Below are 22,572 nucleotides of genomic sequence, written 5' to 3'. Positions count from 1 at the left end.
CGTATCACCAGGTCAAAATATACAAGTAAACTAAAAATAATTATTGATGAGACTAATTCCATTTGTTACCGCAAATATCAAGTATATACACTTTATGGTTTTATCAAATGTACCGCAATTTAATTATGCTATATTACAATCTAAAAAGTTGTTGTTTGTAACAATAATTATATGTGTGTAGATACAAAAGATGCATCACACAAACTTGCTAACAGATTTACAAAATATTCGGTACATGGTGAGGCTAATTCTATTTTCTCCACTGTATATAAATATGCATGCATGCATGCATGTATGTATATATATATATATATATATATATATATATATATATATATATATATATATATATATATATGTATATATATATATATATATATATATATATATATATATATATATATATACATATATATATATATATATATATATATATATATATATATATATATATATATATATATGAATGTATGTATGTATGTATGTATGTATGTATGTATGTATGTATGTATGTATGTATGTATGTATGTATATACATATATATCTTATACTACTGGTTTATATGAGCAGTCTGACGTCATACTGAAATAGCTTGCTGCTGGGGGCTTCAGTATATACATTGACTGACAAATAGCCTGACTCGCAGCGGAGTGCTGCTGCATCAACTGAGGGTTTGGCATGGGGCAGGAATATTTTCTTTCATTATTCTTTGTTTTTTTCTTCTTTTTCTGAAAATTTATATTTAACTCATAACAAAAATATGGTACAAATTTGTTACATAAATATGCTATAGTAGATATATACATATTTATATAAATATATATACATATATATGCATCTATATATATACATATATATAAATATATATATATATACATATATATACATATATATCTATATACATATATATATATATATATATATATATATATATATATATATATATATATATATATATATATATATATATATATATATATATATATATATACACATATATATGCATATATATATATATATATATATAGGCCTTTTTATAAAGCGTTACACATAGAGCAATTTACATACACAGTGAGCGGTTTCGATTAAGCTACTTTTTATCATTTTTTAACTTTTAAATTAGCGTAAGATAAAAGAAGTAATTAATTTTTAAAAAACCACATTAACTTTTGAATAACGATATGTAAAAACATTTGTTACAAAAGTTTGAAAGAAGTTATGTTAAAAATAATTGATGTAACTTTTTATCGCGATAATTTTTCTTATTTTTTTATAACAATTATATACAACGTAATTTTATACTAAACTTTGTATCTAAATATTTTGCAACATGAAAAAAGTTAAAGGTTTATGGATACCTCCAACTTTATGATATATAGAAGAAAGGGGGCTGGCACAGAAGAAAAAAAAATTACCTGTTACTTGCAATTTTTGAATGAAGACAATTTGTTATTTGAAAAAATACAAAATTTAATCGTTAAAAATGATTCTTATCTATAGCTCCGTGTTTCTTTTTGATTTGTTAAAATGTAAAATATTTTTATTTAATTTTTATTATTATTTAAGAAAACCATTTATGCATTAAATTCCTGGCGAACATGTTCTAACTATGTATCAAAAATATACTCTAAACAGACATTAAACTTTTTTATATTTTTATACAACGCAAGTAAAAACTCTAAGCAACATAAATTCAAAAAACACCTATAAACCTAAATTATTCTATTCAAAATTATTGCTAGTCAAAACAAAATCATTGTTTAAATAGTTAACAAGGGTTTTCGTTTATCAATATGTTAATATTTTTTGCTTACTCCTGAAATTTTTTAAAACAAAAACTCATTACATTTTTTTATTCAATAACGATTCAATAACAACAATTATTCAAAAAGAAATTTCAGAAATAAAAATATATATATATATATATATATTACTAAATAATATTGAACTAAAATTAATACTAGAATAACAATTGAAAACATAACAAACTTTTAATTATATATGACATTTACAACGTTTATAAATTGTTTTAATTATTTGAGTTAATTGTTAAATTGAACTAGTTTGCGGTTATTTACTTATTGCGGTGGTTAAAACACTTAATGCATTTAAAAAAAAAATAAAGATAATTTTATGACATCAAATATTTCATTAAGTTAACGCATTAAGCATTTTTTGATTAAAAAAAGCCTGATATATATATATATATATATATATATATATATATATATAAATATATATATATATATATATATATATATATATACAAATATATGTTGTCTGAAAGTTTTCTTCCATATTTTGTTGACAAAAAGTAAAAGTTAAAATGCAAGACCGGAATTTTTTTTTTAATTAATTGATAGACTGCCTGCCCCAACCAAACCCTCAGTCGATGTAGCAGCACTCCCTTGCGAGTCAAGCTAAAAGATAGTATATGTAGCAGCACTCCGTTGCGAGTCAGGCTATTTGTCAGTTGATATAGCAGCACTCCCATGCGAGTAAGGCTATTTGTCAGTCGATGTAGCAGCACTCCCTAGCGAGTCAGGCTATAAGATAGTTGATGTAGCAGCACTCCGTGCATGATTTACAGTAAAAAAAATAAAAATAAAAACATTTTATTAAAAAAAATAAAAATAAAAACATTGTTTATATTGTTAAAAACATTCAGAATGTTTTAAAAAACATTCTGGTCAATTAAATTTGCGTTTTTGCGGCTTTTTTAAAAAAAGATTAATTTGTAATTAAATTAATGGTTTTTACTTTCTGACAACACGCAAATGTTGGAATTTATAACATGAGTGGTATTTTTCCACTGTTGCAAATTTAATTTATTTCTAAGAATATTATTAATTTTGTCCAATTTAATTTTGCTTACATGTCCAATCTCACTTTTTGAGGGAACCAATAACCTACAAGGAAGTTTGTTTTGAAAATTTGGTTTATGGTCTTTTAGTGTTACAAAGGCTTGGGCAGGGGCAGTTGATTCGATTCTATTATCAAGGTTTATTTTTTTAGCAATACTTTGCGCTTCTAAATTAGTTGCCTTTTCCAAATTTTTAGGGGCTTTTTCATAAGAACTAGTAATATTGTCGCGTAAAATTTTTTCATAGTTTTCTGTTGTGAGTTGGTAAATATTTATTTTAATAAGGAAACTTGGAAAAAGAAAAACATACATGACTGCTTTGATGTAACAATGGGCAGTTATGACGGAGCAGAAATTTGTGAATTTGTTGGACTATACATTTTAGATTTGTTAAGTAAAATAATCAATATAAAAGATTTAGGCCTTTATCGCGACGATGGTTTAATAGTAATGCGTAGAAAATCTGGTCCACAGCTCGACAAAATTAGAAAAGATATTATAAAAATTTTTAAAAATATTGGCTTTCAAATCGAAATAAACATAAATTTAAAAATTGTGAATTTTCTTGATGTCACATTTAACCTCTCTGAAAATTCATATAAGCTTTTCAAAAAACCAAACGATGAACTATTATATATTAACATTAACTCTAACCATCCACCCCAAGTTCTAAAACAAATCCCGATTTCAATTAATAACAGACTAAACCAAAACTCCTCAAATGAAAATGTATTCAAATCCTCTAAACGAATATTTGAAGATGCCCTAAAAAAAAGTGGTTTTGAAAATTTTAAACTAAAATTTAACCCTGAAAAAAAGAATACAAAAAAATGAAATAGAACTAGAAATGTAATTTGGTTCAACCCCCCATATAGCAAAAATGTTTCTACTAACATAGGAAAAGTGTTTTTAAAATTGGTCGATAAGCATTTCCCGCGATCTAATAAATTACATAAAATTTTTAATCGAAATACAATTAAAGTTAGCTACAGTTGCACAAAAAATATGGAAAGAATTATAAAAGGTCACAATAAGGCTTTGTTAAACAAAAAAGAAATCCTAAATGAAAAAACTACAGAAAATTGTAATTGTAAACAAAAAATCAATTGTCCAATGAGTGGAAGTTGTTTATCAAAAAATGTGGTATATAAATGTGTTGTTTCCTCTAAGAATGTACCTGATAAACAATATATTGGCATAACAGAGGGCGAATGGAAAAAACGTTTTGCCAATCATAAGCAATCTTTCAAGAATAAAAAGTATTCAAAAGACACCATGCTGTCAAAATATATATGGGAATTAAAAGAAAAAAATATTGATGATTTTATACTGAATTGGTCTATCCTTAAAACAGCGCCTGCATATAACAAAATTTCCAAAAAATGCATACTATGCCTACAAGAAAAATTTGAAATAATTACACATGCAAATCAAGAATGCTTATTAAACAAATTAGAAATATTTTTCTAAATGTAGGCACGAAAATAAGTTTCTCCTAAAAAACTATAAAAATAAATGAGTTCTAATAATATTTACATTAAGCACCCTTTTTTAAAAAAACATTTTAAAAAAATAGCATAAGTAATCATTTCTAAAGAATTCTTTTTATAATAGTGTCAGTAAATTCCACAAATGTGTGAAAATTTACAGTAGTTAAGACATTTGCAACTTCCTGTAATTTAATTTTGGTATAAATTGAAGTTTTATTAATTTGATCATTCATTTCTGATGAATCTTTGTTGATGAAACACAGTGTCAAATGGAAAAAAATTTAGTTAAGTAATTTTCTACTAATATATAATTGCTCTGTTCTTTTAAGAACATTGAGCACTCTATTGTGTAGAATACTTTTTAGAGTTGTTTAAATATATATATATATATATATATATATATATATATATATATATATATATATATATATATATATATATATATATATATATATATATATATATATATTTGTATATGTATACATACATACAGTGGAGAAAATAGAATTAGCCTCACCATGTACTAATCCAATATTTTGTAAATCTCTAAGCAAATTTGTGTGGTGCATCTTTTGTATCCATACTTATACAATTATTGTTACAAACAACAACTTTTTAGATTATAATATAGCATAATTAAATTGCGGTACATTTGATAAAACCAAAAAATGTATAATACTTAATATTTGCGGTAGCAAATAGAATTAGCCTCATCAATAATTATTTTCAGTTTACTTGTATATTTTGATCTGGTGATACGTAATTGTGACTTAGTTTTTTATTATTATTTGTAAGTTAAACAAAGACTGAAATCATGGCTTATAATGTTTTGAACATTTGGTTTTTGATACCTGAATTTGAAATGGGGTGTGGTAAGCATTTAACGAATGAAGTATTAGCAGTAATCAAAGCATATAAAAATACAGACTTATCTAATTGGGAAATTACAAAGAAATTTAAAAGATCTACAAAAGTGGCTAATAATTACTTCAAGATTAGCGTTAATTATGGAGCTTATAAGGAAAGCGGTGACAAACTTAAAATTGATAATCATACTAAACAAGTTATTGTACATCGTACTGCTGCTCAGCATATGACTACATCTCAAATTCGTGTAGATTTACAATACCTGTAACTGTTCAACGTGTGAGACAAATCTTGCATGAAGATTCAAACACAGTTCGGAAAAGCGTAAACCAAGACCAAAACTTACTGTTCGTCATAAAGAAGTTAGATTACAATTTACAAAAGAACACATGTCTTCACAGGAAGAGTGGCACCAAGTTCTCTTTAGTAATGAAAAAAAGTTCAATCTAGATGGTCCTGATGGCTATCAATATTACTGGCAAGATCTTCGAAAAGAAAAAGAAACTCGAATGAGTCGTAACTTTGGTCGTGGAACTGTTATGGTTTGAGGAGCTTTTTCTTTTGCTGGAAAACAACCACTGGCATGGATTTCAACAAAAATGAATTCACAGGACTACATTGACTTATTAGAAATAAGTTTGCTTGAACATGGTGAAGAATTGATGGGTGAAAGTTTCACTTTTTAACAAAACAATGCTGCTATCCATAACGCAAAGTTTACAAAAGCTTGGTTTAGAGAGAAAAATATTCACGTAATGGAATGGCTCGCATACAGTCCAGGTCTTAATCCAATTGAAAATCTATGGGAAATACTTTCTAGAAAGGTTTATGAAAATGGTAAGTAATATGAATCTGCATTGGAGCTGAAAACTCATATAATAGAGGCTTGGAATGAAATATCAATAGAAACTATCCAAAATCTTGTTACTAGTATGTCAAGTCGCATATTTGAAGTCACTAATAATTCAGGAAGCAATACTAAATATTAAATGAGCATAAAACAAAATATTTTTTGCATTTTCTTGTATATAACGTAAATATGGCTAATTCTTTTAATTTTTTTTTCACTTGTAATTAATTAAACATACCAATTTATAAACTTTTAAATTGCAGTAGAATATAATAAGAAAAAGGGTAGATTTAATAAATGTTTCATTGCTATTTTCGTTAAACTAGAACAAAAAATAAAGGTGAGGCTAATTGTATATTCTCCAACATATATATATATATATATAAATATATATATATATATATATATATATATATATATATATATATATATATATATATATATATGTATATATATATATACACACAGGGCTTGAAATAAGCGCTGGATATCAGACATTGTCCGACACTTGTCTGGTAAAAAACGACATCTATCGACCTTTTTGTCCAACCCATATTAATGTGCATTTATTTTCTAGTCATTTTAGTTGTTTCAAAATGTTTATAAAATTCATTATTGTATATAAGCTTTATCTTTTGAACTTTTTATTTTTTGTACAAAAGAAAACTGAAGTTGAACACACAGCTACGTTAATAAAATAAGTCATTTTTTTAAATTAATTCATTTTTTAAAAGATGCCAAAGCATTAGACTTTTTAAAATTAAGTAGCCCGGTTTTTATCATTTATATTAAAATGTTGAAATTAGTTATTCAAATTTATAGTTTATTATTTATTTTATTTTTTGTCCAATGGTTTTTATAAATTTCAAACAAATATTTTAGCTTTTAAAACCCCTTTTAAATTTATTTTATAAAAATTATAACGTAATAGTTATTGTAATGCATATAAAAACCAGTACTTTTATTTTACTATCTAATTTGAGTTGTTATGTAAGGTTTGTTTTTGTGCTAAAAATTTTTGCTATTAAGAGTGTTGATAAAATTATTCTTAGAAAAAGTTTGAAAAGATTTATAAAAAAAAACACATAAATATATAAATATAATTACATATAATATTCTTTGATAATTTAAATAAAATGGGTTAATTGTAAACAATTATTATTAATTTGTTACTTTATTTAATCAAGTAATAAGTAAACTTAATAACTTATGTATTTAATATATTTATATAGTATTTTATGTACTTAATAATTTTGTATTTTTATTATACATTTTTATTATGTATTTAATTATGTATTGAATAATTACATAGTTTATGTATTTAATATATTTACATAATAATTTACGTATTTAATAATTTACAAAATATCTTTAGTAGTTTTATAAATATTTCATAGTAATTTTAAAACATCGTGATATAAATTTTTTCCTTTTCAAATTTTTTGAGCTTAGATTTTTTGTTTTTCAAATTTTGGTTTTTTGAGCATAGATTTTTTCTTTTTCTTTAGGATTTTCTTTTTGTACGATAATTTATCTTACAAATTGCGTAGTCAAGTTGTAAAGACAAAATATTTTATGCGTGGCCAGGAATGGCATTCAATCCCACTTCTTTAATTTTTATCAGACATATCCGGCAAACTTGAGTCATTATCAGACAAATTGTCTAGTACAAAAAAGTTTTATATATATATATATATATATATATATATATATATATATATATATATATATATATATATATATATATATATATATATATATATATATATATATATATATATATATATATATATATATATATAGATATATATATTGTATTATTGAGTAAAGTTTTTGAGGTGACATTGAGGTGACATTGTGTAAAGTTTTTGAGGTACATTTGAGTAAAGTTTTTGAGGTGAGCAAAGGAATTGCAAAAAAGCTGTTTAGAAATGAAAAGATAAAAATCAAAAATACCATATTAAGCAAATGTTGTTTGTTGGTTTGGTAAAAATACAAACATTCAGAATATTTTTATTTTTGGTTATAATAAGTTTTTATTATTTAATTATCTTGTCAGATCAGGTTATCCTGCTACTGGTAACATGTAACCCATTACAATCTGCTTCATGTCCTGCTGCCTTGTAGGATACGCCTTTTTAGGCAAAGGCTAGGAGATGCCAACTCCGATTTAAAACACCCCCTGCCTTGGGACTCTTGGTTGAGTAAAGGCTAGAGATGGTGTATCGATAAAAATACTCATCGTGGGCAGATGTTAAATGCACCCAGCTACTGTCTTGTAGAAGGCCTCCTAGGCAAAGACTTAAAGGGTAAACAGATTCTATCTGTTGACCAGCCTCGCACCCCTTCTTCCTCTATTAGGCTGGCGCAGATGTATTTTTAATACATTGTTTCCAGTTTAGGATGTTGAATGCTGGATCTTCTTAACTCAATGCATGGGTTTGCTTGTGTCACTATTTTTATGACTTGGCAACTCATTCTATTATCTCCCAATGAGGGTACAGCTCTAAAACTCAGTTTTATGATTCCGAGGCCGGCTGGTAGTCAGGTTTCCCGAACTCTGTGGTAGCTCTCAGAGAGGCTAATTCCATCAACAGCTGAAAATTATCAAAGTATTAACAGTGCCATGTTGCGCATGGATAGTGTCCCTGTTTGTACTTTTAGTGTGCATTGCGGAGGCCACATTTGGAGTCCTTTGTTACAGCTTAGGGTTTATTAGTAGTAATGAGGCAATTTCTTGGGCTATTAAACGGTGTTCTGAGTACTATCTATGCTTTGAGTCAAGTTCTTCAATCTAATTTAATAATGAATAAAGTACCAAAAACTATAAAACACAAAAAACCATCATCATCACCAAGTTCTCTAAACCTATCATTCACTAATATTCGTGGTCTTCGAAGTAACTTTTCTTCTGTTGAGTCTTATCTCTTGCAAAGTTCACCAGACCTACTTGCTCTTTGTGAGACTAATTTGAGTTCGGCTATCTCATCTTGTGATCTTAGTGTTGATGGTTATCTTCCTCTGATTCGTAAAGACTCCAACAGTCACATGCTTGGCCTGGGCATTTACATTCGTAAGAATTCACCTGTATGTCGTGAAACTAGGTTTGAATCCACAGACTATTCTTTCATGTGCTTTCGTTAAGCACCACTTCACTCTATTGCCTTTTTCTTTGTTCTATATCGCTCTCCTTCATCTCAAGACTGCACTCTTTTTGATGTTATTTCTGATCATATTGACCAAGCCCTCTCTCTTTATCCATCAGCTAATATAGTTGTTGTCGGTGACTTTAATGCTCACCACTCTGAATGGCTTGGCTCTAGTGTCAGTGATTCTGCAGGCATTAAAGCCCACAACTTTTGCCTTTCACAATCCCTAACTCAAATAGTCAACTTTCCAACTCGCTTTCCTGACAACCCGAATCATTTACCTTCCCTACTCGACTTATGTCTTGCTTCTGATCCTAGTCAGTGCTCAGTTTCTCCACATTTACCCTTAGGTGCTTCTGATCACAGTTTGATCTCTTTAAAACTAATATCTCATTCTTCTTCATCACCTGAATACCCCTATTATCGAACCTCTTACAACTACAGTAAAGCTGACTGGGATTCTTTCCGTGATTTTCTTCGTGATGGCCCTTGGGTTGAAATCTTTCAACTTCCTGTCGACAAATGTGCTTCTTACATAACTTCGTGGATTCAGGCTGGCATGGAATCTTTTATTCCCTCTCGACGATTCCAGGTCAAGCCTCACTCTCCTCCATGGTTTTCCTCACACTGTGCTGCTGCGATTGCCAATGGAAACGGTTACTTCCATATTTATCAGCAAAAGAATTCTGCAGAAAACAGACGCTTGTTTATTACTGCTAGAAACAACTGTAAAAAGGTTTTGTCTAACGCCAAAACCCGCTATTCTCAGGTCATGAAATCTCGTATCTCATCTCAAAAATTAGGCTCTTGTGACTTCTGGAGAATCTGTAATAATATCAATAATAATGGCAAATCTATAATTCCACCTCTCTTGTATGGTTCAGACTTTGTCACCTCACCTAAAGACAAAGCCGAACTGTTTGCTAAAAACTTTTCATCAATATCATCTTTTGATTCCACTAATTGCGTTCTACCTGATATTGCCAACAAACAGGTTGATCCATTGCTTGACATTCATATCACTCCAGCTTCTGTATCTAAAGTGATTTCCTGCCTAGACTCTCCTACTGCTTGTGGCCCGGACAACACACCTGTTATTGTCTTGCAGAAGTGTTCTCCGGAGCTGTCGTCTATACTCTCAAAACTATTCAAAAAGTGCTTATCAGAGTCTTGTTTTCCAGCCTGCTGGAAAGTGGCATCTGTTATTCCTATCTTCAAAAATTCTGGAGAGCGATCTGATTCGTCTAACTACCGTCCCATAAGTCTTCTTCCTATCATAAGCAAGGTTTTTGAATCTTTAATTAACAAACACTTAATTTCTCATCTTGAATCTAATAACTTACTTTCTGACCATCAATATGGATTTCGATCTACTCGTTCTACAGCTGATTTGCTAACAGTAATAACTGACAGGTTTTATCAGGCATTAGATGAAGGTGGAGAGGTTAAGGCCATCACTCTTGATATTTCAAAAGCGTTTGATAAAATTTGGCATGCTGGTCTTCTCCATAAGCTTTCTTCTTATGGTGTATCCGGCAACATCTTTAAGATCATGGAATCCTTCCTTTCCAATCGTAGCATAAAAGTTGTCCTCGATGGACAACACTCTTCTTCTTATTCTGTAACTTCAGGGGTTCCTCAAGGTTCTATCCTTGGCCCTATACTCTTTTTAATTTACATTAACGATCTTCCAGATATTCTCACATCTAATGTGGCATTGTTTGCTGATGATACTACCATTTATTCTTGTCGTGATAAGAAACCATCACCCTCTGATTGCTTGGAGGGGGCATTTGAGCTTGAAAAGGATCTCACTTCTGCTACAGCATGGGGCTCACAGTGGCTGGTGAACTTTAATTCAGATAAAACTCAATTTTTTTCAGCCAATCGTTATCGCAATAATTTAGATCTTCCTATATTTATGAACGGTGATGTACTCGATGAGTCACCTACTCTTCATCTTCTAGGATTAACTCTTACTTCCAATCTTTCTTGGAAACCATATATCAAATCGGTTGCAAAATTAGCATCTGCTAAGGTTGCATCTCTTTATCGAGCTCGCCACTTTCTTACTCTGGATTCTATTCTCTATCTCTATAAATCTCAAATCCGGCCTTGTATGGAATACTGTTGCCATATCTGGGGCGGATCTTCTAATGATGCCCTTTCTCTTTTAGAGAAGGTGCAAAAACGCATTGTAAACATAGTTGGACCTGCTCTTGCAGCCAACCTTCAACCATTATCACATCGTCGTAATGTTGCTTCTCTTTCTCTTTTCTACAAATACTATAATGGGCACTGCTCTAAAGAGCTAGCGTCTCTTGTGCCATCTTCTAAAATTCATTCTTGTGTTACTCGTCATTCAATTAAGTGTCATCCTTTTTCTGTGACTGTTCCTAAGTGCTCCAAAAAGGCTTATTTGTCTAGTTTTTTTCCTCAAACATCAGTTTTTTGAAATTCGCTTCCTTCATCTTGCTTTCCTGATTCATATAATTTGCAACCTTTTAAATCGTCCGTCAATCGTTATCTTGCTCTACAATCTTCATCTTTTTTCTTACAATAACTTCCAACTATAATTAGTGGCTGCTCGCAGCCTTGTTGGAAGCGAAGATGTTTAAAAAAAAATATATATATATATATACATATATATATATATATATATATATATATATATATATATATATATATATATATATATATATATATATATATATATATATATATATATATATATATATATATATATATATATAATAGACACATGTATATATATCCTTTTACTACCTGATAATTTGCCTCATTTTAGGGGTAAAGAAACTCTATCTATTGACCCCTTAATTATCTATTAGGCTGGCATAGATATATTTATAATACATTGTTTCTATTTTAGGATGTTGAATGCTGGATCTTTTAACTCAATGCAAAAGTTTTGTTTGTGTCTTTATTTTTATGACTCGGCAACTTATTCTATTATCTCCAAATAAGGGAACAACTCTAAAACTTAGTTTTATGGTTCTGAGACCACCTTGTAGTCAGGTTTCTTGAACTATAAAGTCAGATCAGAGTACTAACAGTGCCATAATGGGCATGGATGGTGACCTTGTTTGGTATCTTCCTTTAACTTGTAAAGACTCCAATAGTCACATGCTTGGCCTAGACATTTACACTCATAAGAATTCACCCCTTAGTAGGGAAACTAGGTTTGAATCCACAGACTATTCTTTTATGTGCGTTCGTTTAGCACCACTTTACTCTATCAACTTTCTCTTTGTTCTATACCACTCTCCTTCATTTCAAGACTGCACTCTTTTCGATGTTATTTCTGATCAAATTAACCAAGACCTTTCTCTTTATCCTTCAGCCAATATTGCTGTTGCTGGTGACTTTAATGCTTGTCACACTGGATGGCTTGGCTCTATTGTCAGTGACTCTGCAGGGATTAAAGCCTACTACTTTTGCTTTTCTCAATTTCTAACACATATAGTCAACTTTCCACCTCATTTTCCAGACAACCCGAATCACTTACCTATATTACTTGATTTATGTCTTGTTTCTGATCCTAGCCAGTGTTTTTTTCTCTACATTCACCCTTAGGTCCTTCTGATCATAGTTTGATCACTCTAAAACTGTTATCTCATTCTTCTCCATCATCAGAATTCCCCTATCATCAGACCTCTTACAATTACCTTAAAGCTGACTGAGACTTATTCCATGATTTTTTTTTGTGATGGACTTTAGGTAGAAATCTTTCCTGCTGATAAATGTGCTTCTTATGTAACTTCTTGGATTCAGGCTGGCATGGAATCTTTTATGCCATCTAGACTACTCTAAATCAAGCCTCACTCTATGGTTTTCCTCTCATTATGACACTGCAATTTCCAATTGTTATCATTACTTTTATATCTATCAACAAAACGATTCTCCAGAAAATAGAGGTCTGTTAACTATAGCTAGTAACCATTGTAAAAAAGTTTTGTAAAACGCCAAAGCCTGCTATTCTCAGAACATAAAATCTTGTATTTCATTTCAATAATTAGGCTCTCCTATAATAAAGGCAAGTTTGTTATTCCACCTCAATTATATGGTTCAGATTTTGTCACCTCACCTCACCTCACCTCACCTCAAAACAAAGCTGAATTGTTTCTAAGAACTTCTCATTATTATCATCTCTTGATTCCACTAGTCACGTTCTACCTGATATAGCTGACATACAGGTTGATTCATTGCTTGAAGTTTGTATCACACCAGCTTCAATATCTAAACTGATTTTCTACTTAGACTTAGCTAGTGGTTCAGAAAATATAACTGTTATAGTCTTGCAGAAGTGTTCTCCAGAGCTGTCATCTATACTTTCAAAATTATTTAGCAAGTGCTTATCAGACAGGGCGTGACAAATCGATGAACATACGACCATTTGTTAAAAAATAAAACAGAAAAATGAAGATCATGTTTCTTTACTTTTGCTTATGCAAACATTGGTGTTCGATTAAAACTTTTAAAAACGAATGCATTAATTATCAAACTTGTTTTTTTCAAATAATTATGTGATAGATAGTTTTTTACTAATTATAAAAAACATATATTTATAATATAAAATAATTTGTTACTAAAATTTAAAACACATTTAAAAAACTTTAAAAGAAACCATGCTAAAACATGATTATTTTTTTCCATAGCATTACTTTTAAGTAAAATAACTAAGTATGCTATTGAAGAAAGTACTTATGTTTTAGCATGATTTTTGTATGTGTTAACAAAAGCATGCAAAACTTTACTTAAGATGAATGTGTTTGCAATTACTTTAAAAGAAACCATGCTTAATTAGCATGATTGCTTTGTTTAATAGCGTGCTTTTTTTTTAAATTTTCTTATTTTACTTAAAGTGCAGTAAAGTTTTTTTGCATATTAAAAACACTTCCAAAAGTTTTGAAAATTTTTTTTAAGTTTTGCTGAAATATATGTAATCAGATAGAATATATAAAATTATTATATTTTTTATAGTCTTCATTTTTTATTGTGCATGTAACAACACCAATAAAATGATATTTTTATCAACTTATTATTAAATATTTAATATTATTACTATTTTTTAAAGTTTTAAAAAAGAAATGTCAAAATACTTTTTAATTTATTTTTAGTTCTTTTTATTTTAATTTCTTCAAGTTTATAAGTTTTTTTTATAAGTAAAAAAATTTAACAAACTAAATTGAGAAAGTTTGGCATACTGGTCTTTTCTATAAACTTTTATCTTACAGCGTATCTGGTAACATCTTTAAGATTATTGAATCTACGATTAACTCTTACTTCTGATCTTTTTTGGAAACCATATATCAAATCGATTGCAAAATTAACATCTACTAAGCACAGTGGGCCCAGAAGTGGAAATAGAGAAAAAATATTTTTTTGAGAAAGTCTATAAAAGTTATTTATTCAGAAAGTCAGATAAATTTGTGGATAAATAAAAAAAAATTATGTTTCTAGCTAATTTCTAAGTGATGAAATGCAATTTTGAAATTGATGAATTTTCAATTTTTTTGTGTATCTATAAAAGTTTAGTAAATTCGGTTAGTTTCCATTCAAAATGAATTTACTGACATGAAAATTGATAAAACAATTATGTAAAAGTTGTTTTTAGTTTGATATGGAATATATTTTTGAATAAATAAATTAAAAATATGTTGTTTTTTTTATTATTTTTTTCTTCAAAGCTTTTAAAAATTAATTATGTTATTATGTTATATATTTATGTTGTTATTTTTTACAAAAAATCAGATTAAATCTTAAGTTTTTTTAAAAGTGCTAACTTGCTTGTACTGTGTCATACATTTTTAAAATATTTAACATTTCTTCTTTTCAAATAATTTAAGGAGAACTGAGGCAAGTTAGCACTTTTTTTTATTCACATGATTTAAAAAAGTTGAACAGTGATAATTATTTTTTCCTTAAAATATGTGAATATTTTACTTTTGGTTACAAATATAAACATTTTAAATTTTTTAATTGGTTATTTAATATGATTTTGTGTTTGTTTCAACAGAAGTAAAGCAAAATAAAAAATAAATGTAATGGAGGAAAATAAAAATATAAAATACATCACAGAAATAGATTTATTCACACAATTTGTTAGAGCTGACAAAACTGTTAAGTCAAGTTCAGTAACATATTCAGCCATTAAAGAAATACTTTATAAAGATTTTGAACTATCAGTTAATTCATTGGAGTTCGAAAATGTGTGTGAAAAAACATGGAAACGTTATAAACGCCTGAAAGAGAAACATTTCAAGAAAAATGGATACGCATTTATACTTTCACAAGCATCAAAAGATATCATTTATGAAGTAGAGGATGCTTGCATAACAGAACCATGTTTCTCAAAACAAAGAAAGTCTTTTACAGAACTGGGTGATAAGATGAAAAAGGAGAGGACACAGGAACTTCTCAATTATATAAACAAATTTATCACTAATGAGTGTCCAGAGTTGCATGTTAACCAATTATAGGGTTACCTTTTACATAGAGTTAACACACAAAATAATAAAAGTATTGCTCGTGTTGGAAATGCTATTTTTACAAACCATATGGAAACAATAGATATCTTTAGTATAGATGAATCCATTGCTCTAATGCACTCCCTTACATTAAGTAAAGAGCAAATGAGAAAATTAAGATTTTTTTTTTGCTTCAAAAGGCATATATTTTCCAACAACCAATGAACTGCTTGTAAAAATGACAATTGATTCTGTTTTGAATATTATTAAAGATTCTTTTATTCCAGTAGATGGTGATGAGTATCAGATGTGTTTTAAGGATGGTTGTGATGGAGCAGGGCAACAGGTATCAATGAAATCAAAAGAAATGATTGAAAGCAAATCTAATACCTTTCAATATGGTCTTATTCCTCTGAAACTAATATGCCATCGAGATAGTAAAAATATGACCCTGTGGCAAAATTATTCACCAAATGCATCGAGATCATTACGTCCTGTGTTTTTGATAAGAGAAACAGAAACTAATCAAGATTTGCTAGATCTTATTGTCCCAACTACTGATAACGCAGGAGAAGAGTTAAATGCTGAAGGAATGTGTTGTCTATTTGGCAAAAATTATATCAATGTCAAAATTTATATTCAAGATACAATGAAAGATTTAAAGTTCAAACGACTTATCAGTGGACTAGGAGGTGCAGATTGTATACTTTGCAAAACAAAAACTACTGAATGGACAGATATTAGGAGAGTTAGTGAAGGATTTCCGATTGATCGATCATCAGAAGAAACTTGGATGCTGTACGAAAAGCTAGTTAATAAGGATGGTATCATTCCAACTAAAACTGGAGATTTTGCCACACGAAAAAGACTTACTAAAAAACCACAAACCAAATCTGACCAAAAAAGCATATGTATAACACATTCATATATAAACAGCACTACCTGGTTTTTAAAACTACTTTATAGGTATCATATAGATTACAGACTTTGGGTTACAAAAACTGGACCAGTTGGTAATGCAAAAGACAGCGTTATTACTAAAATAAAAGAAAACACTGGACTGCGATTAGATATGTGCTGTAACTCTGGTGAGAAGGGAGGGACATCTAAAACAGGGTCACAAGGCCGTAGATTTTTTTCTGAAGAACTAATTTCCAGCATAAATGATCTATGCTCTCCTATGTACAAAGATAGCTTGTTATTACTACATTCTCAAATCAGTATAATACTTCGTATAGTTTCTTGTCAGCGTAAAATTAAAATAGACAAATTTCAGAAGTTATGCAATAATGCTACACTTAACATTATTACAAATATGCCATGGACACAAATTAACCACACTCTTCATGGAGTCCTTCATCATTCAGCTGATTTAATAACTCTAAATGATGGTTATGGCCTTGGCAATTTATCGGAGGAAGGTCTTGAAGCAAACACCAAAGATATTAGAAACTATTTAAAACTTCTCTCTCGTAAGACATCACATCTAGAACAACTTACAGATGTAATCAGTCGTCTTTTAGAGAGATCGCATCCTTGTATTTTAAACCAAATTATCCATTTGCATCCTCCAAAGTTATGCCAAGATTGTGGTTCAAATGAGCATACAAATAGATCTCCTGAGCGTATGTTTTCAAAACCAAAGAGATATTTTGATGATATGCTTGAAAACCTTATTTATGATTAATTATAAAGTTATTAACATTTTTTACTATTTTAATTTTTTATCTTCAAATATATGTTGCAAGTTCAATTCATTAGAACTTTCCTTATAATTTTATTATACTTACATTATTTTAAATCCAAATTTGACAGAATACTTGTTTTTTAATACTAAACTTCTTATCATTAGAATAGTAGAAACCAGACCCCCATATTATTTAAATTTTTGAATTTTCTTTTCTTTAAGTATATCTGATAAATTACTTTTTTAATTGTCATCTGAAAAAAAATTTAACTTTGAGTATTTATCAAAAAATACTAATTTATCAAAAATGACCAAATATGGTAATTTGAACCCAGTCCACAAATTTAGTTTAATATTAAAAATTTTAATTTTCCTATAACCAGCAAAAAAATATCTTTCTAAAAAGTCCTCAATAAGTTTTCTAGGATTTCTTAATCATTAGTTATGATCCTATTTCCAAATCTTATTCTGGGCCCACTGTGCTAAGGTTGCATCTCTTTATCGTGCTTGCCACTTTCTTACTCCCAATTCTATTCTTTACCTCTATAAATCTCAAACCGGTCCTCGTGCGGAATACTGTTGCAATATCTGGGGCGGATCTTCCAATGATGCCCTTTCTCTTTTAGACAAGGTGCAAAAATGCATTGTTAACATAATTGGACCTGCTCTTGCAGCCAACCTTTAACCATTATCAATTTGTCTTAATGTTGCTTCTCTCTCTTTTTACTATAAATACTAAATAGGCTCTGCTCTAAAGAGCTAGCGACTCTTGTGCATCTACTAAAATTCATTCTTGTGTTACTTGTCATCAAATTTTTTTTAAAATATTTCTTTCATTTAGTTCGTATTAAAAAACAATAGACAAGTTTTTCTCCTATAGCTGAATATTTTATTTATTTCAATAATGTGTAAGTTTTATAAAAATTCAAACAATAGTTTAACTTAAACAAAAGTATTAAAATAATAGTTTTTATTCTGAAGCTGAATAATTTGATTACTTTGATATTTCGATTAAAAAGTAAGTTTTAAAAATATCCAAATTTTTTTTTATCTGAATTTATTATATTTGTAAATAATGAGCATACTTTATGTATTTACAATTTAAACTTTTGTCACAACTGTGCAGTTATTAAAACATTAACTACTTCATTAAAATACCATTAAAATAAAAATTAATTATTTCATTGCATTAAATATTTTTAAATATTATCAAACAAAAATGTTTTTATCGTAATGAAACAGCATAGCGTAATGTAAAACCGCTTTTCTCGTATGTAAAATCCTCTTTGTCTAACGCTTTATAACAAGGCCTGATATATATATATATATATATATATATATATATATATATATATATATATATATATATATATATATATATATATATATATATATATATATATATATATATATAGTTCTATAGTTTGTTGGCTTTAGGAAGAGCGGAAGGAAAAAAGTGATTCTTACGCCAACACATACGTCACTTTTAATTACTTTTGACTTTCGTCCAACATTTCCGTGTTGGACGAAAGTAAAAACCATTAATTTAATTACAAATTAATCGTTTTTTAAAAAAACCACAAAAACGCAAATTTAATTGACCAGAATGTTTTTAAAAACATTCTGAATGTTTTTATAACATTTTGAATGTTTTTAACAATATAAACAATGTTTTTATTTTTATTTTTTTTAATAAAATGTTTTTATTTTTATTTTTTTTAATAAAATGTTTTTATTTTTATTTTTTTTACTGTAAATCATGCGCGGAGTGTTGCTACATCGACTATCTTATAGCCTGACTCGCAAGGGAGTGCTGCTACATCGACTGACAAATAGCCTGACTCGCAAGGGAGTGCTGCTACATCGACTGACAAATAGCCTGACCCGCAAGGGAGTGCTGCTATATCGACTGAGGGTTTGGTTGGGGCAGGCAGTCTATCATTATTAAAAAAAAAAAATTCCGGTCTTGCATTTTAATTTTTACTTTTTGTCAACAAAATATCGAAAAAACTTTCGGACAACATCTAAGGGTTCTATATATATATATATATATATATATATATATATATATATATATATATATATATATATATATATATATAATATATATCAACCCTTGGAATTAGGAAGAATGAGGTTGGCAATAATTTGCTGATCTCAATCTTTTTGAGGTCGGCATCAGGTCGGCAAAAATTATTTGATACCAAGATCTAACCATAAAACATAGAAACAAGGTCTGCAATTTTTTGCCGACCTCAAATACTTCAGGTTGGCAGTTAGGTCGGCATTGCCGAATGCTGACCCTAATTTTGAGGGTTGATATATATATATATATATATATATATATATATATATATATATATATATATATATATATATATATATATATATATATATAAATTTAACACATTAACATTGAAATTTATACAATATGGTTCTGGGTTATTAAAGCAAAAAACATAAAAGGGAAAAAGTTACTGAATTCTATAATCATTTAGCAACAATTAGATTTTAATTTTAACAAAAATCAATTTATTATATTTGAATATATTTGTAGTGCAATAATTAATATAAAACTAATGATAAAGTATTAATTTAAATCATTAGCAAAAAGTTAATTTAATGCAATGCTTTTCTAACAAAGATTAAAACCAGGCTGTACAATTAAAAAAAAAAGAATTAAAAAAAATCACTTTAATATTTTTTGCTGTCAACCTGCTACCATACAGTATGTACATTGACATATTTTTTCATTAAAAAACAAATTTATGATACATTTTAAGAAATATATTATTTGTATTTCTATCTTTCTATTTATAATACATACATATATATTAATATATACATATAAATACACATAAATACATATATCTATATATACATACATATATATATATATATATATATATATATATATATATATATATATATATATATATATATATATATATATATATATATATATATATTATATATAATATATATATACATATATATATATATATATATATATATATATATATATATATATATAAATATATATATATATATACATATATATATATATATATATATATATATATATATATATATATAAATATATATATATATATACAATATATATATATATATATATATATATATATATATATATATATATATATATATATATATATATATATATATATATATATATACATGTTAGCGTGTGTATGTTTGTATAATAAATAAAGACAAAAATAACACATTTCTTAAAATTTATCATAAATTTGTTTTTTAATGAAAAATTGTGTTGAATGTATATATTTTTAAAAAAACTAAAAATTGTATAGTTGTAACAAATTAATATAATGCCCCCAAATGTAATAGTTGTAACAAATTAATATAATTCCCCCAAATGTATAAATGATATGTTATATAAATTATAGATAATATCAATAACGTTTTTTAATACTAACATAGAGAAAACATAAATAAATGGGGAGTATTATATTAATTTTTTACAATTATTAAACTGTAATTGTAACAAATTATAATTGTCGCAATAACAAAATTATAATTAAACGGCTTTTCAGGCTTAATTTAATAATAGTTATTAATAACAAAACAATTTAAACAAATTACGTCCTCATCTTCAAACGACCATTCATCGTCGTCATCAAATATTAAAATATCTTCATCAGTCATTTTTTCTTTATGAAAATTAACTTTAAAATTGCTTGATACCATGATAATAGGAAATTAAAATTGATAAAGTTAATTGCTGAAATTAAAATATTGATAAAAATTTTGATCCGATCAATTGTGTCATACTTGAGTCATGGTATCTACGCTTACCCGTTAAATTAAACGGAATTTAAAAATAGGAGTTTCTCCCACGTGGTTAGCACATAATTATATCACGGTGTGCTCTTTTATACTGCTGTGAAAAGCCAAAACATAGTTAACGAAAAACTTTTTTGGAGTTTTTAAGGTCCATAAATATAAAAAAACAGGAAAGTTTCTCACAAAAATTGAGACATTCGTTCCCGAAATCCTTCGAAATTTTTTTAGCCGATGAGTAGCGCAAACCAAAAAAAGCATCAATTTTATAATTCACTTTGTAATTAATCAGATGACATCGATATGAATCACCAGTTTCAGTGAGATCATTCCCTCCGAAAAAATCACATACCCAATTTTTAGCAATGAGCCATTTGGTAACAATCTAACCCTCTTCGATCTAAAACCAACTCGATCGTCATCAGTGTAACATTTAAAATTTGGCTGTTCAATTTTTATATCTCAGTATTGACGGCTATAATCCTTTAATTCGCAAAGGCTCCTATAACATGGCTCGGACGTTGGTTTATGCATCAATTCCGCTATTTTTCAAGAAATCGGGTTTAAATTCTCTGAGTATTCATTTATGTGTTTCCGCTTAGACACTTATCACTCTATCACCTTTCTCTTCGTTCTTTATCGTTCCCTTTCTTCTTAAAAAGGAGGACGATAAAGTTATCTTTGTGACTCGTTTTTTTTTTTACTCAACCCTTATCACTTACCTTACTCCTTAATTTGTGTTTTGTCACTAACCCTAGCTTGGGTTATATTTCTCCTTGTTCTTCTTTTAGTGATTCCAACGAAGCAATGATTTCTATAAATCTTTAATCTCGTTCTTCAATTTCAAACTCACCTTATCACCGCACTACTTACTACTTTAAAGCTGATTAAAATTTTAGTTTTCATTATTATAATTGTAATTTTATTATTTTTATATATATTATATAGATTATAGTTTTTTTGTGACGATTTTTGGGCTGATGTCTTTCGTCTCTTCGCTGATAAATATGCCTTTTACATAATCTTCTGGAACCAGCCAGTTTTTATTCTTTCTCGTCAGTTCTAAGCCATACCCAGCAATGATTCTATAGCGGAATTTCATTGGACCTATAAAGACATTTTGAGCGGTCCACTGTAGTTTTGCTTATCGGTTACTTAGTGGACCGTTTGTAGCAGTCGCCAAAATCTCGCTTCTGTGACGGCTGGGGGCTTGGATTTTAACCATAACAAAACTCTGTTGTTAACTGCCGAGTTTTGTTATGGCTAAACTTACCGTGTGAAAAAATGACTTGATTAAGCATAAACTTTGCTTACACGACAACATGACAAAAAAAGTTCGTTTTTTTGTGAAATTAG

The 22,572-nt window shown here is 28.1% G+C and overlaps 1 protein-coding gene across 1 annotated transcript in view; it reads right to left on the bottom strand.

The window, feature by feature from the left end:
* Positions 1-21,233, bottom strand: part of LOC100214915 (phosphatidylinositol 3,4,5-trisphosphate 3-phosphatase TPTE2) — a 104,277-nt gene extending 83,044 nt beyond the window's left edge. Inside the window, exon 1 of the mRNA XM_065812846.1 lies at positions 21,019-21,233. Coding sequence (XP_065668918.1) covers positions 21,019-21,123 — 105 coding nt within the window. The 5' untranslated portion in view covers positions 21,124-21,233. The remainder of the gene's footprint in view (positions 1-21,018) is intronic.
* Positions 21,234-22,572: the final 1,339 nt, after the last annotated feature.

Source organism: Hydra vulgaris, chromosome 12 (assembly GCF_038396675.1).
Source record: "Hydra vulgaris chromosome 12, alternate assembly HydraT2T_AEP".
In the NCBI taxonomy this organism is placed as follows: domain Eukaryota; kingdom Metazoa; phylum Cnidaria; class Hydrozoa; order Anthoathecata; family Hydridae; genus Hydra; species Hydra vulgaris.
The sequence above is the reverse complement of the archived record's forward strand: the minus strand, read 5'-3'. Positions and strand labels throughout refer to the sequence as shown.